This window comes from Azolla caroliniana, unplaced genomic scaffold (genome assembly GCF_043228905.1).
Source record: "Azolla caroliniana isolate FFs.n. ecotype wild unplaced genomic scaffold, voAzoCaro1.0.p SCAF_10, whole genome shotgun sequence".
NCBI classification, from domain to species: Eukaryota; Viridiplantae; Streptophyta; class Polypodiopsida; order Salviniales; family Salviniaceae; genus Azolla; species Azolla caroliniana.
Genome location: NW_028230445.1, coordinates 16170622 through 16183325, shown reverse-complemented (window position 1 = coordinate 16183325; position 12704 = coordinate 16170622). Strand labels below are relative to the sequence as shown.

Sequence of the window (12704 nt, the reverse complement as noted above, 5' to 3'; positions counted from 1 at the left end):
AAGTGAAACTGACTTGTTTAAACCAAACCATCGAAGGAGATTTTGAAACCAAACTGAACTATTTAATCACAAATGTAAACCATACGTCAAAATAAATTAAATTATTTAAACAAAAGAAAACATTAAACTAATAAATGCAGTTAAGTTAAATTAATTAAACCATTAGGGAAACAAATAAAAAGTTAAACAAAAACCCAATAAACCATTAAACCAAGCCACCTAAACCTATAAAGTGATAAACCCTAGTTGTAGAACAAAACCATTTATAATATTTGAAACCAAACCAAACCAATTACTTATATCCAAACCAATAAACAATTAAAACCATGGCTTAACAGTTCAGTTTGGTTTGAGCCAAACTAGGGCCCACAGCTAGTTCCAACTTCGTCCTGATTTAGTAACATACATATATTATAAAACAATCACCATATATTCATGTCATTTTTATGTAGTTCGTATTTATAGGTTGAAGTACATGGTTGAATATCTCCGAATAATAATCTTGCTGTCTTATACATTGGAGAAGTGGGGTATCGATCCCCATGCCTCTCGCATGCGAAGCGCTCAGCTAGTTCCAACTTCGATAATCATATTATAAAATGAAATAAGAAATGCTTTAGAAATAAAATACTCACTGAATCTACTGAAAAGAGCAAGAAGAATAGTGGATCAACAAATATTGCCACCAAGCATGCGATTACAAAGAATTTGTTCCATCTTTGAACAGCCTTTGAGTGTGGATTCACAACCATAGGAAAGAAGAGTGTCCTCATTCTTGAACTCTAGAGTAGAACTGTATTCTCCATTCTTGAACTCGGAGCATACTCTGAGACGTATTGTGCTATGACCACGAAAGGTATTTTAGCAAGTGTTAGCAATGACGTTTCAAACATGGCCAACAGATGAATAAGATGCAATCAGTTGTAATATAGCTAAATGTCAGTTCCTTGATAAATCTTTAACGGCGTCTTACTGTATTTAAGACATTGAAAACAACTAGTTTATTGTAATACAAACACAAACAACTAGTCTGTTATAATACGATCATATTGAACAAGTTATTTGAACAAATGGTGATTCAGACTTTACAAAAAACTAATTGTTGTATGATGAGAAATCAGTTCTTTGGGAGAGCTTCAGTTATAGAATTTTGGACATAGCAAACAGAGTCTGTTGTATTATGAACTAAAAGGCAGCACTTCAGTCATAACAAACAACTAGTCTGTTACAATATGACCATAATGAGCAAGTTCTTTGAACCAGATTTGCAATGGAAATTCAGACATACCAAACAACTAACCATTGTATGATGAAAAATCAGTTCTTTGGGCAAGTTTTAGCTATGGCATGTTGGACTACGAACAACTAGAGTATGGTAATATGAGATAAAAATCAGTTCATTAATCACGCTTTAGTGATGGTATTTCCCAAACAATTAAACTTTTGAAATATGACCAAATTAAGTCGGATCTTTGGCCAAACTTTAGCAATGGCACTTCAGAAATAGAAATTAACAAACTCCTTGACCAGACTATAGTAATTGTGTTTCAGACATAGCAAACATTTAGTCTTTCCTAATATAACCAGATTAAGTCAGTTCTTCGACCACATTTTAGTGACAATGATTAAGACACACAACTAATAAGTTCCTTGAACCAGTTTTTGTTGTGGAATTTCAAACATTGAAAACAGTTGAAAGATATAGACGCCAACTAGTCTGTAGTAATATAACCAAAAGAAAGCTGATTTAGCAACGCTTTAGTGATGGCTTTTCAGATATAGAAAATTCAAGTTAGTTCTTTGAGAAAGTTTTAGCAATGGAGTTTCTAGCATAGGAAACAAATGGCAGACATGGCAAGCACTAGTGTGTTGTAATATGATGACATTTAGTCATTTCTGTGAGAATGATTCAGCTAGGCGTTTCAGACGTGTCAAAAACATGAAAGACATGGAAGACAAATAGTTAGCTCTTACAAGCAATCTTTATCTATGCCCTTTTAGACATATCAAATAGATGAAACATATGGTGAACAGCTTTAGGGAAAGACATGGAAGACAACTAATTAAGTCTTGTGAGCAAGCTAATCTATCAGTTCTTTTGAGCAAGCTGGCCGTTCAGAGATAGCGAAAGAATGAAAGACATAGCAACGCAACTCGTATGTCAGCATTTGGAGAAACCTTTAGCGATGACTTTTTCAGACAAAACAAACTTGAATAAAACGATAGGAAACGGATGAAATGAATCGCAAATAACGGCTTATTGGTTTCCTTACCAAGCTTTAGACATGGGAGTACAGAATTAAAGAAAACAGAAGAAGAAGAAGAAATATATACCGTTAGATGATCATGATTGGCAGCATCAAAAAGGATGAATGAAGAAAAAACGTCTCGCTGTTTCGATAGATCAGGATTTTGGACTGATGATGATGATGATGATGATGATGATGATGAGTCAATAGTTGGAAGCTTCTTGTCCTTCTTCAGTCTTCTGCAACGACTTCGTTGAAGGTGGAAGACTAAAGAATTCTAGCGAAGCTTCCATGTAAGTGTTATAAATTTGGCATTCGCTATTATTTATTCGGTAATAAGGCAAAATGAAGAGGAATCGGAGCATCTCTACACAAAATGGCTTTTTCCTGTCATTCAAATCCCTACATCTCTCTCTCATGGGCTAATTTTGGCCTTAGAAGACGTTAATATTTCTTTCTTTCTCTCTCTCTCTCTCTCTCGATTCACTCTTTTTCAATTTCCCATCTTACCCATTCTCTTTGTTTCTAATGAAAGATTGTGCATGCGGACACAAAGTGTGGGAGTGAAACACAAATGTTTCAAAGAGATTTCATGATTTGGAGAAACAAAGTTTGGTGATTCGGGGATTTCGTGAAAAATGGTGTGTGTTCTAGGAAATGCTAGATGTTTCCTCTCTATAACTCCCTATATATATACCTACAGGCTACAACAATGAGATTTTTTGTTTCTTTGTCTGCCTTTTTGTTGGTTCCATTGATGCATTGGCTCATGGGTGAGATAAATTATGCTCTTCTTGCTGATAATCATGCACATCTTCAAGTGAAGGTTTTCGCTCACTTGGTGTCAATCGTGAAATTGGGTTCCTTGATTTTTTTCCCATTGATTTGTTGGGTTGGATGATCTTGATATGGTGGTCATAGAGAGATTTTGTTGCCCAAAAGTGGCATCGTTCAATTCCATCACAATGTAACCTTAAGGAATTTTATGGAATGGCACATTGCCCGTTACATATGGGCAATATGTTTGGCTACAAAATGTTCCTGAATTTTCCTTAAAAGACAAAAACCGAGAACATGAATTAATTGAACTATGGATCATCGGAATCAAACAAAGATGCATTTTGTTATCATGATGACAACAATAACAATAAAAAAAACAAAAGAAAAATTTTATCCAGATTAGGATTAGGTCTATACATAAAACCTTGAGGAATTCAACGGAATTGCACAATGACCATTACATATATGCAATATATTTGGCTACAAAATGTTCCTGAATTTTCCTTAAAAGACAAAAACCGAGAACATGAATTAATTGAACTATGGATCATGGGGATTAAACCAAGATGCATTTTGTTATCATGATGATATATTAATAATAACAATAAAAAAAACAAAAGAAAAAATTGATCTAGATTAGGATTATTAGGTCTATCCATAAAATCTTGAGGAATTCAATGGAATTGCACAACGACCATTACAATATAGGCAATATTTGTGGCTACAAAATGTTCCTGAATTTCCGTTAAAAGGAAAAAAACGAGAACATGAATTAATTGAACTATGGATCATGGGAATCAAACAAAGATGCATTTTGTTATCATGATGACAATAATAACAATATAAAAAAACAAAAGAAAAAATTTATCCAGATTAGGATGAGGTCTATACATAAAACCTTGAGGAATTCAACGGAATTGCACAATGACCATTACATAAATGCAATATATTTGGCTACAAAATGTTCCTGAATTTTCATTAGAAGAAAAAATGTAAAACATTGAATTGAACTGTGGATCACGGACATCAAACAAAGATGGTTTAATAATAACAACAATCAACAAAACAAAAACAAAAACAAAAAATTTATCCAAAGGATTATAAGGTCCATACAAATTGATTTGTTAATACAATCGGATGGAATTAAGAACCGAAGAAGGAAAAAGAAAGGCAAAATGAGAGAGTGAGAAAATTAAGAATCTAGATTGATGGATTGGGAATGCTCTTGCTTTTGTATGTGTGTGTGTGTCTGTGTGTTGTTGATGATGATGATGATGATGATGTACTCCACTATATAAATGATGATCACAAGCTAGACAAATCCATCTTTCATGAAATCAGCAGTACTAGTAGCAGTAGTAGAAGAAGAAGAAGTATTGATCCCTGTAGCATTAGCAGTGTGGAGAGATTCATGGACATTCATGAGGGGTCTCAAAATACCCTGTTGCACAGTATTGTGATGATATGGACGAAGATGTGGCTGTGGCTGCTGAAGATCTAAATCCTCATGTATATTGATATGATTAGCATGATGATGGTTCTGATGATGATGATGATGTAAAAAGCCCAGATGATGATTTTGCCCACTTAGTGTAGAGGTCTCTAACAAGCTTAACACATGTGTATTATTGTCACTACCACTAGGATTATTAGGGCTCTGCTCCCATAGCTTTGTTCCCATATGCAAACCATGTGGATGAAGAATCATATGATCATTGGCCTTGTTATGATGACCATTCTCCTCATCATCCCCATCATCACTGTTGTTGTTGTTGGTGTTGTAGTTATCATTGTCACGAGATGCCGCCGATTGTAAGCTCTGTATATGCTCCGCGAGCAACCGGCCATGCTCCTCGGCATTCATATTATATATTTGTAGCCCTGCATTCATCCCCCCACGGATAATATTATTCGTTAATATCATCGATGAACCACTAGGGGTACTAACATTGCTTGGTAACCCTACTAGTTCCCCACCATCCACCCCTAATTTGTTGGGATTATTAGCACTCACATTGACATGGCTTGCAATGTTGATACTATCTGCCACATGATGATCATCCATGGTGTTGGTGGTGTTGTTGTTATTATTATTATGTTGTTGTTGTTGTTGATGCCGGTGTTGGTGTTGCCTTAACCATGGGACCGAAAGCTCAACCTCATCTAAACTACGGCGTGGAGTAGCGACACCCGATCTTTGATGAGTACCACTAATGTTACCATTGTTCACACTACCAGAAATCATATTACTTGACAATGATCCCGCACGATCCATGCTATTACTATTGCTATTGTTGTTAGTTGTCGTAGTAGTAGTACTACCATTGTTGTTGGATAGGTCTAGGGAGAGGCTCGGCCCGCCATTGAGGAAATACGTCGAAGCACTAGCCGTGCTCGACTCTTTCATATTCATATAGCTATGATTGTCATTGGCATTCATGTTGGCATTGTTATTGTTATTGATGTCGAGATGATTCTGAAGTGTGAGCAATACGGATGGCGCGGCCATGTGATGGTCATCATCATCATCGACATCACCGATATTATGGATATTATCAGTCGATGATGACAACATCGGCGCCAATATATTTAATGCTGGGGGCGGGGCCGTGGTGGCCGGAGCTGTTAGATGAGATGAAGTGGAATTGTCGGAGCTTATATCCTCGCGATCATGATGGCCCATTACGAGTGATGCTTGATGATCCACCTCTACCACCTTATTAATCATTTGGTCTCCTACTCACACAATATACATGAGATCCATCAATACTTATTATATACTAGACCACCTAATAAAAATATCTTCATGATGCATATACTTCACCATGAGGATAGATTATACATTTTGCCATTATTATAGTAGTATATAAGCACATAGTACTTCACCATGCTGTTCTAATTCATCGATCACGGGGGAGGTGCTCCTTGTGGTCGTGGTGGTAGTTGTTGTGGTCGTGGTACCGGTACCTAGCCCATCGGCTTGTATTAATAACGTTTGTTTGCATTCATCATTGTTGAAGTTTCGTTTGGCATCATTCTTAGCCGAACCGCTAGGTGTAGTAATAGTGGTGTTAGTAGTGGTGGAAGTACTAGGGGTAGTCGAAGTTGTTAACGAGGAAGTTGTTGCCGGTGTGGTCGCGGTTGTGGGTGTGGCTTGAGGTTTCCTACGCCGCCTATTGTGATCGGCTAACCTCTTCCTACAACTCCGTTTACCTTCATCGAATTCCGGCAATGCATGAAACCTAAAATGATTTTTTTCGTAAGTAGAACACAACCAAAACATGCATCATCAACATGGTGTTGTGGATCCAGCACTAAGTTGTGCATAGAAAACCATACCATTAACATATACATACCTAATGTACATTCAAATTTGTCTAGTCAAGTTACAGCTAGTTCCTAATGACCTAAAATTCCATGTGTTTCGGACCTAAATTTAATCACAAAACACACATGGGATCAAATGTGAATTGCACATATATGTACTACCTACCTACTACATTGCTGGCAAAATCTCTGCGTGTTGCCATTGATCACTACAGTCGAAGCTTTGGAGTGATATTCACACACTTTGTGGCGGCGGTGGTAATGCTTCGCGATGCTGAGATCAGCTTTACATCCTTCGGCTTGGCATAGCGGGACATGTTGCATACTCGCACCGGGCAGGCTGTTCATAGTGTGGAACCGTTTCCCGAACCGGGCCGCGAAAGCATAGTTGGCGCTGTCCTCGGCCGAGAAATATGTGCGACCGCCCAGATTGAGTCCGATCCTCGTGCTGTTGAAATCGTGACCCCCGTGTATTCCCCCACTGCCTATGTTGGCCCCGCTCGGGCTCGATCCGGCAGCCCCGCCTCCAATGCTAGTGTTGTTGTATAAGCCCCCTTTGAATATGTCTTGAATTCGGCGTTGCTGCTCGATGCTAGCTAACCCTAGAAGTTGGTTGTGCAAACGTTGCTCGGCCGCCATGACATGGTTTGTCTCGTGATGATTGTCACCGCCATTGCAATTGCCGCCATTGTTGTTGTTCCTAGTGCTCTCGCCCACCCCGGACAAATAGTTGTTTAGGTTAATGCTAATATTGCCACCAGGATGATCATTATAGCTGCTGTTTGTCGCGGCCGCGTGAGTTATCCACGACGGACTAATGTTCCCGACGGCCGCCCCTAATCCATTATAGCTTATCGTTTGTGAGTAATTAGTATTGCTGTTAGCATTATGAGATGATGACGATGACGGCGATGAAGATGAAATGTGGTGGAGATCCAAATTAGCTCCGATGTTTTGCCTCGCTATTGCGATGTTTAACGGCCATGGGGAGCTGGCCGCATTGTGATTGATTAGTACATGTCCATTGGTGTTAAGGAACCCGCTATATAATTGGCGGAGCTGCCCGGCTTGAGCGGAAGCGGAATTAGCATTAGCATTTGGGTTAATTACACTAGCTGTAGTGTGATTAAGGTCATGTTGGTCATCGTGGTGGCCGGCGGCTTGCATCATGATGTAAGGTTTGCATTCCATGTGGTCATGATGGTGATCGTCGTGGGTACTAGTAGTGGAGGTATGGTCGGTCATGGCCGGGGCGGCCGAAGAGTTGGCATACTGGGAAGCTAAGATGAGATGATTTTCCGACCAATCCCATTCGGGCCGGCACGATCCAGCGGAGGCGGCCGTAATCACATCGGACGAAAGAGTGTGAAACCGATGCTCGGACCCTGGATGATTGTTGCCATTGTTGTTGCTATGGTGTTGATGATGGTGATGGTTTATAAGGACCCCGCCGCTACATGATGATATGGCTTGAGCTGCAACGGGCGGCTGGTCCCACGCACCGGGCGACCATTGCCCATGATCGTGGTGACGATCATCGTGATCATTATGATTATGATTAATATTATCATTACTGTTGTTGTTGTTGTTGTTATTGTTGTTGTTATTGACCATAGAATTCAAGTTGGCTAATGAATTCATGGTACTTTAGAAATAAATAAAAATAAAATCAATCAATCAAAAAAGAAGAAGAAGAAGGAGAGCGCAGCCCGGACTGTTGGATTGATTAAAGTACTACTAACAAAGTAAGAAAAGAGAAGAAAGCTAGCTAGCTAGCTATCATTCATTCAATTCACACATATACATATATATCTCTATCTATGTAGAGAATCCATTCTGTTTGTATAGTAGTAGTACCTTTTTTAGTTATAGTTGGAAGCGAAACTTACAAGTAGGAAGTACTTGTAGCTGTAGATGGAGGTCAATGATAATATAGAGAAACATATTATATATAAGCACCAATATTTTGTATATGATCCCATTCATACTAATCCCTAGGTGGGTCCTTTGTAATTTGAACACTATCATCGGCATAGTTGTCTATATAGTTATATAACGGATTTCGTTTAACTCGCGATAATGCATAATAAGTAAGATTAGGTCAAGAGGTCTTATTATTCATTAGAGTTGTTGTTTGTAGATCAAATCAGAATGGAAGGATATGGAATTACAGCAGCAAATACATGGGATTAAGGAAGAGGAGGAAGAAGAAGAAGTAATAGTAGTAGTAGTAGTAGTAGTAGTAGTAGTAGTAGTTAATAGCTGTAGTTAGTAGTAATAAAGAAGTGATAGCTAATGAGAGAATAGAAGTAGAAAAGAAGGTAGTAGAATTCTGGTTAGAATAATAATAATAATAATCAGAAGAAGAAGAAGAAGAAGAAGAAGAAGAGGGAGAAGGAAGATGGGGGAAATTAGGGAGGATGATTAGCATGATGGACATAAATTAAGAAGGCAAACAACAGAATTGTGTGTAAGAATCAGTAATAGAAGAGGCTTCTTTCTTTTTTCGCCATGGTTATAGATAGATAGGTTCAATGGTAAAACAGAAGGGGGAGTATACTCTATGAAAAAACAGAGAGAGAGAGAGAGAGAGAGAGAGAGAGAGAGAGAGAAGAGAGAGAGAGAGAGATGTATAATATTTATTTATTTATTTATCTATTTATTTATTTATCTATTTATTTATTTATTTATTTATTTATATATGCATATGCATCGCATATATAATATATATACAGAGAGAATGTCTTTCAGGTGGTGAGAAGAAAAATAAAAAACAGAGTAAAATTTGTTACGGGTCCCCCCCCCCTTGTGTTCACACCCCACAACACAAGAGTCGATTCCCTTTTTTTTCTTTTTTGATTTTCCTTTTTGTCCGGACAAGAAACGAAATGGAAACCTTCTTTTTTTTGAGAGAGAGAGAGAGAGAAATTGTTTTTAAAAAAAAAAACACAGAAAAAGAAAGACCAGGCAGACACACACATACATACACTTTTGTCTGTCATCGCTTGTGTGACTTATCTACCTATCAACGACTCCGTGTAAATCCATCAAAAAACACCACAGGTAAAAAAAATGAATAATAATTATACATTATGAAAATGCATGCATATGTATTTGTGTTTGAGGAAGGGGGGGGGGGGGGGGAGATAAGGTAAAAAAATTATAAATCATCAATAAAAATGAATAATGGTAAAAAAGAGAAAAGAGAACGATAAATATATGTTATATATACGCATAAATAAATAAAGTGAAAAACACTTATTATCATTTAGCCAGCCGGCCTTTTTTTTTTCTTTTACTTACTTATACTATAAGGCTGCCCAGATAGTGATCCTTCGTTGGCCCCACACAACACACACACTCCCTTTTCCTTTTCCTTTCTCTCTCTCTCTCTCTCTCTCTCTCTCTGTGCTACCATCAATTATAAAGGTTTGACAAGCTGCCTTTGAGTTATTGTGAGCCAATTAACACACACACATTCCTATATAGCATATCTCTCATTCAAATTTTGATTTGTTTTTAACAGCCTTTCCCATGCCCACCCCTTCCTTGCCCCCCCTCCATATCCATTTCTTTTTGCATTCAAATTTTATGAACACCCTTTCCAATGAACATGTTGTGCACCTAACGTATCTCGTGTGTCCCTAAAGTATACATATACATATCACCCCTCCCTATTAGAATGCCTCTTTGCACATTCGAGTCTAGCTCCCCCTCATTGTGAATCCAAACTTACCCCGCCCGATACACATTTCTCTCGCAGTCACGATGCACTCCCAATTGCAACCTTCATCGATAGATTTCTTCACTACCCAGAGTCAATAATCAGCTTGAAACACATACTACAATAAAATCTTTCAACTTGGTCCTAGAGTTCATGTTTCATTTCGGTTCTTTACGATGATCAAATCTACCATTATTTCTATCCAACCCCCAACCCCTCGAGTCTGTTAGAATCATTTGTTTGGGGCTCTACGCACACCCTCACTTACCCATTGTTCAGTTACATGGCCATTATGTACTATATAAATCATTAGGCAATCCCAAGTAGCTTGATCAACATTGCATCCAACGAAGTATTGCCCTTTCATTCACCCAACCATGTCACAACCATTTCCCAATATATATGGTCATCAACAAGAATATTGTCTTGAATGTGCCTTGCTTATATCGAATTCGTGTTGCAACATCAACACACTATGGTAGTAACACAGTGACAAGACCAATGGAGATTGGCAATCAAGTTTGATTGATGATTCCCTCTTGGTAATGGCCATACAATACTATATATGTATGAAGTTGTATGCACATTGGACTCAATTACAACAACAAGAAGTTTTGTACAGGATTGCAAGATGAAACTTGTACTATATTGTGACACTATATATACTGTCACATCACTTCCTAAGGAATATCGATCCCCGATAACATTACGTAGGTCTGAATATCTTATGATGGAATTTGTGCTTATAAATGTGCTTCACATTATCAAATTACACAATTAGAGCTAAGCCAATATTTATAATAGTTACCTAGTTATAATTAATGTATATATTGCATGAGCAACATGTTTTTCTAGCCTATTTCTAAGCAATTGTACATTCAATTCAAGTGTTTGTTATACACATGAGCTACTTCCAACAACAAAGAAATTTCATCACTAACAATGCGACGGTTGTGTACATAGGTATACCCTCTTGAATAAAAAGTTTTCATCCATCTTTCATAACTTCTTCTTTTTGCGTACATTATTGCTTGCTTTTCCAAATTTACCATTGGACAATGTTGGTGTGCCCACATTGCCATACAAGCTTCCATCATAGCAAACAAGTCAGAAGGCATCATCACATTACACAACTAGGAATTCGTGATCGATAAGTAGTGGGCACCACACATGTCCCAATTTCATTCCCTCATTATTGATTTCTGGACTTGAACCTCTCATTGAGATGCCACTCATTGAGATAGATGCGAATAATGCGAAAACTTATAGTAAAACAAATCACACAATCAATTGACGATTTTTTCATTGACGAATTGTTTATGGACATCTTCTATAATTGCGAAACATCACATGGAGTATAGTTCAACATGAAAACATGTGCAATGACCAAACTTAATTTTAATCGCTCTAAAAACAAGAGAGTTTATTGCAAAATTAATTACAACTTAATTTGTAAATGAAATGATGTCAAACACATCTATGACAGAATTCCGAATTTGTACAAGGCCTCGAAACCTAGTTGGGTTGGCAATGTAATAAATTTGACACATAAATTTTGTGTACTTTTAGGGATAAATAGAAACAAAGGAGGTTTTGGCGGGGTAGAATGTTGTTTCCTTTAAGCTAATATTATCACTACATTTTGCTTGTGATGTGAGATGGCTAAGGACAAATAAGAAGGAACCAAACCACATGGTATTGTGTGATGATTTCAAGCTTGTGATTAGTGATTGTGATAGACAAATAAAAAGGAGCCAAACGAGATGATTTTATTTGTTGATTCCAAGTTTGTGTTTCTTGATTGCAAAGGACAAATGAAAAAAGGGCCAAATCAAATGGCTTGTTTTACTAATATCGAGATAGATATATGATGGAGGAAGTGATAAGATAGACGAAAGAGATAAGTACATTTGGGAGGTGCTAGGGACAAGTGAAAATTTTGCTAACAAAATAGGGTGCAAACATTGAGAAATGAGAAGGAAGAAAGGGTGTACAAAAGTGCTGGGAAGGGGGAGATAAAAATGGGTGTACCAAAGGGGTTTTATTGGAGGGGAAGGAGACTTGGAATCATAGGAACACGTGCCTAAGAAACAAAACACGTTAATTTTTATAGGGGTACTTTTAGAGGTGGAATGTTAGTTAGTTTACAAGGGTACTTTTAGAGAAAGCACGTATTTGTGTGTGCGATATAGAGGTATCTTTGGAGGTGGACATTGGAACGTCAGTCAGTCAGTTAGTTAGAGAGAGAGATAGGGGAAGTGTTTTTTTGTATAGGGGTACTTTTGGAGGTGGACATTGAAATGTTACATGGTTAGAGAGAAAGGGATAAAGTGTTTTTTTTTCTCTTATATATGGAATGGACATTGCATGACAGTTAATTAGAGAGAGAGAGAGGGTGTGTGCATATGTGTGTGTGTGTGTGTGTGTGTGTGTGAGAGAGAGAGAGAGAGAGAGAGAGAGAGAGAGAGTGTGTGTGTGTGTGTGTGTGATTCGTGAGTGTCCTCTACAAATATTTTTGAAGGTGGACATTAGAATGTTTGTTTGTTGGAAGAAGAAGTGTCTTAAGCTCTTTGGTGAGGTTGTTGTGGCCTACGAGACCAAACCAACCAATATGCTTAGTATAC

At 37.7% G+C, this 12704-nt stretch overlaps 1 protein-coding gene and 1 pseudogene across 3 annotated transcripts in view; both read right to left on the bottom strand.

The window, feature by feature from the left end:
• Window positions 1-2518, bottom strand: part of LOC147859192 (putative cyclic nucleotide-gated ion channel 20, chloroplastic) — a 37350-nt pseudogene extending 34832 nt beyond the window's left edge. The window contains exons 1-2 of the transcript XR_015530363.1: window positions 2335-2518; window positions 636-841 (exon numbers count right to left, since the gene is read on the bottom strand). The product of XR_015530363.1 is annotated as a putative cyclic nucleotide-gated ion channel 20, chloroplastic (transcript). The remainder of the gene's footprint in view (window positions 1-635; window positions 842-2334) is intronic.
• A 1581-nt stretch (window positions 2519-4099) lies between these two features.
• On the bottom strand, window positions 4100-8879 carry LOC147859191 (uncharacterized). Of its 2 annotated transcripts, none has more exons than XM_087325516.1 (3): window positions 6523-8879; window positions 5916-6271; window positions 4100-5768 (listed from the first exon to the last, which is right to left on the bottom strand). In XM_087325516.1, the coding sequence occupies exons 1-3, from the start codon at window positions 7995-7997 to the stop codon at window positions 4342-4344; spliced, it is 3258 nt and encodes a 1085-aa protein (XP_087181642.1). In that variant the 5' UTR covers window positions 7998-8879; the 3' UTR covers window positions 4100-4341. The 2 variants fall into 2 exon arrangements, with proteins under 2 accessions (XP_087181642.1, XP_087181643.1); XM_087325517.1 differs by having other exon boundaries at window positions 4100-5765.
• Between the last annotated feature and the right edge of the window lie 3825 nt (window positions 8880-12704).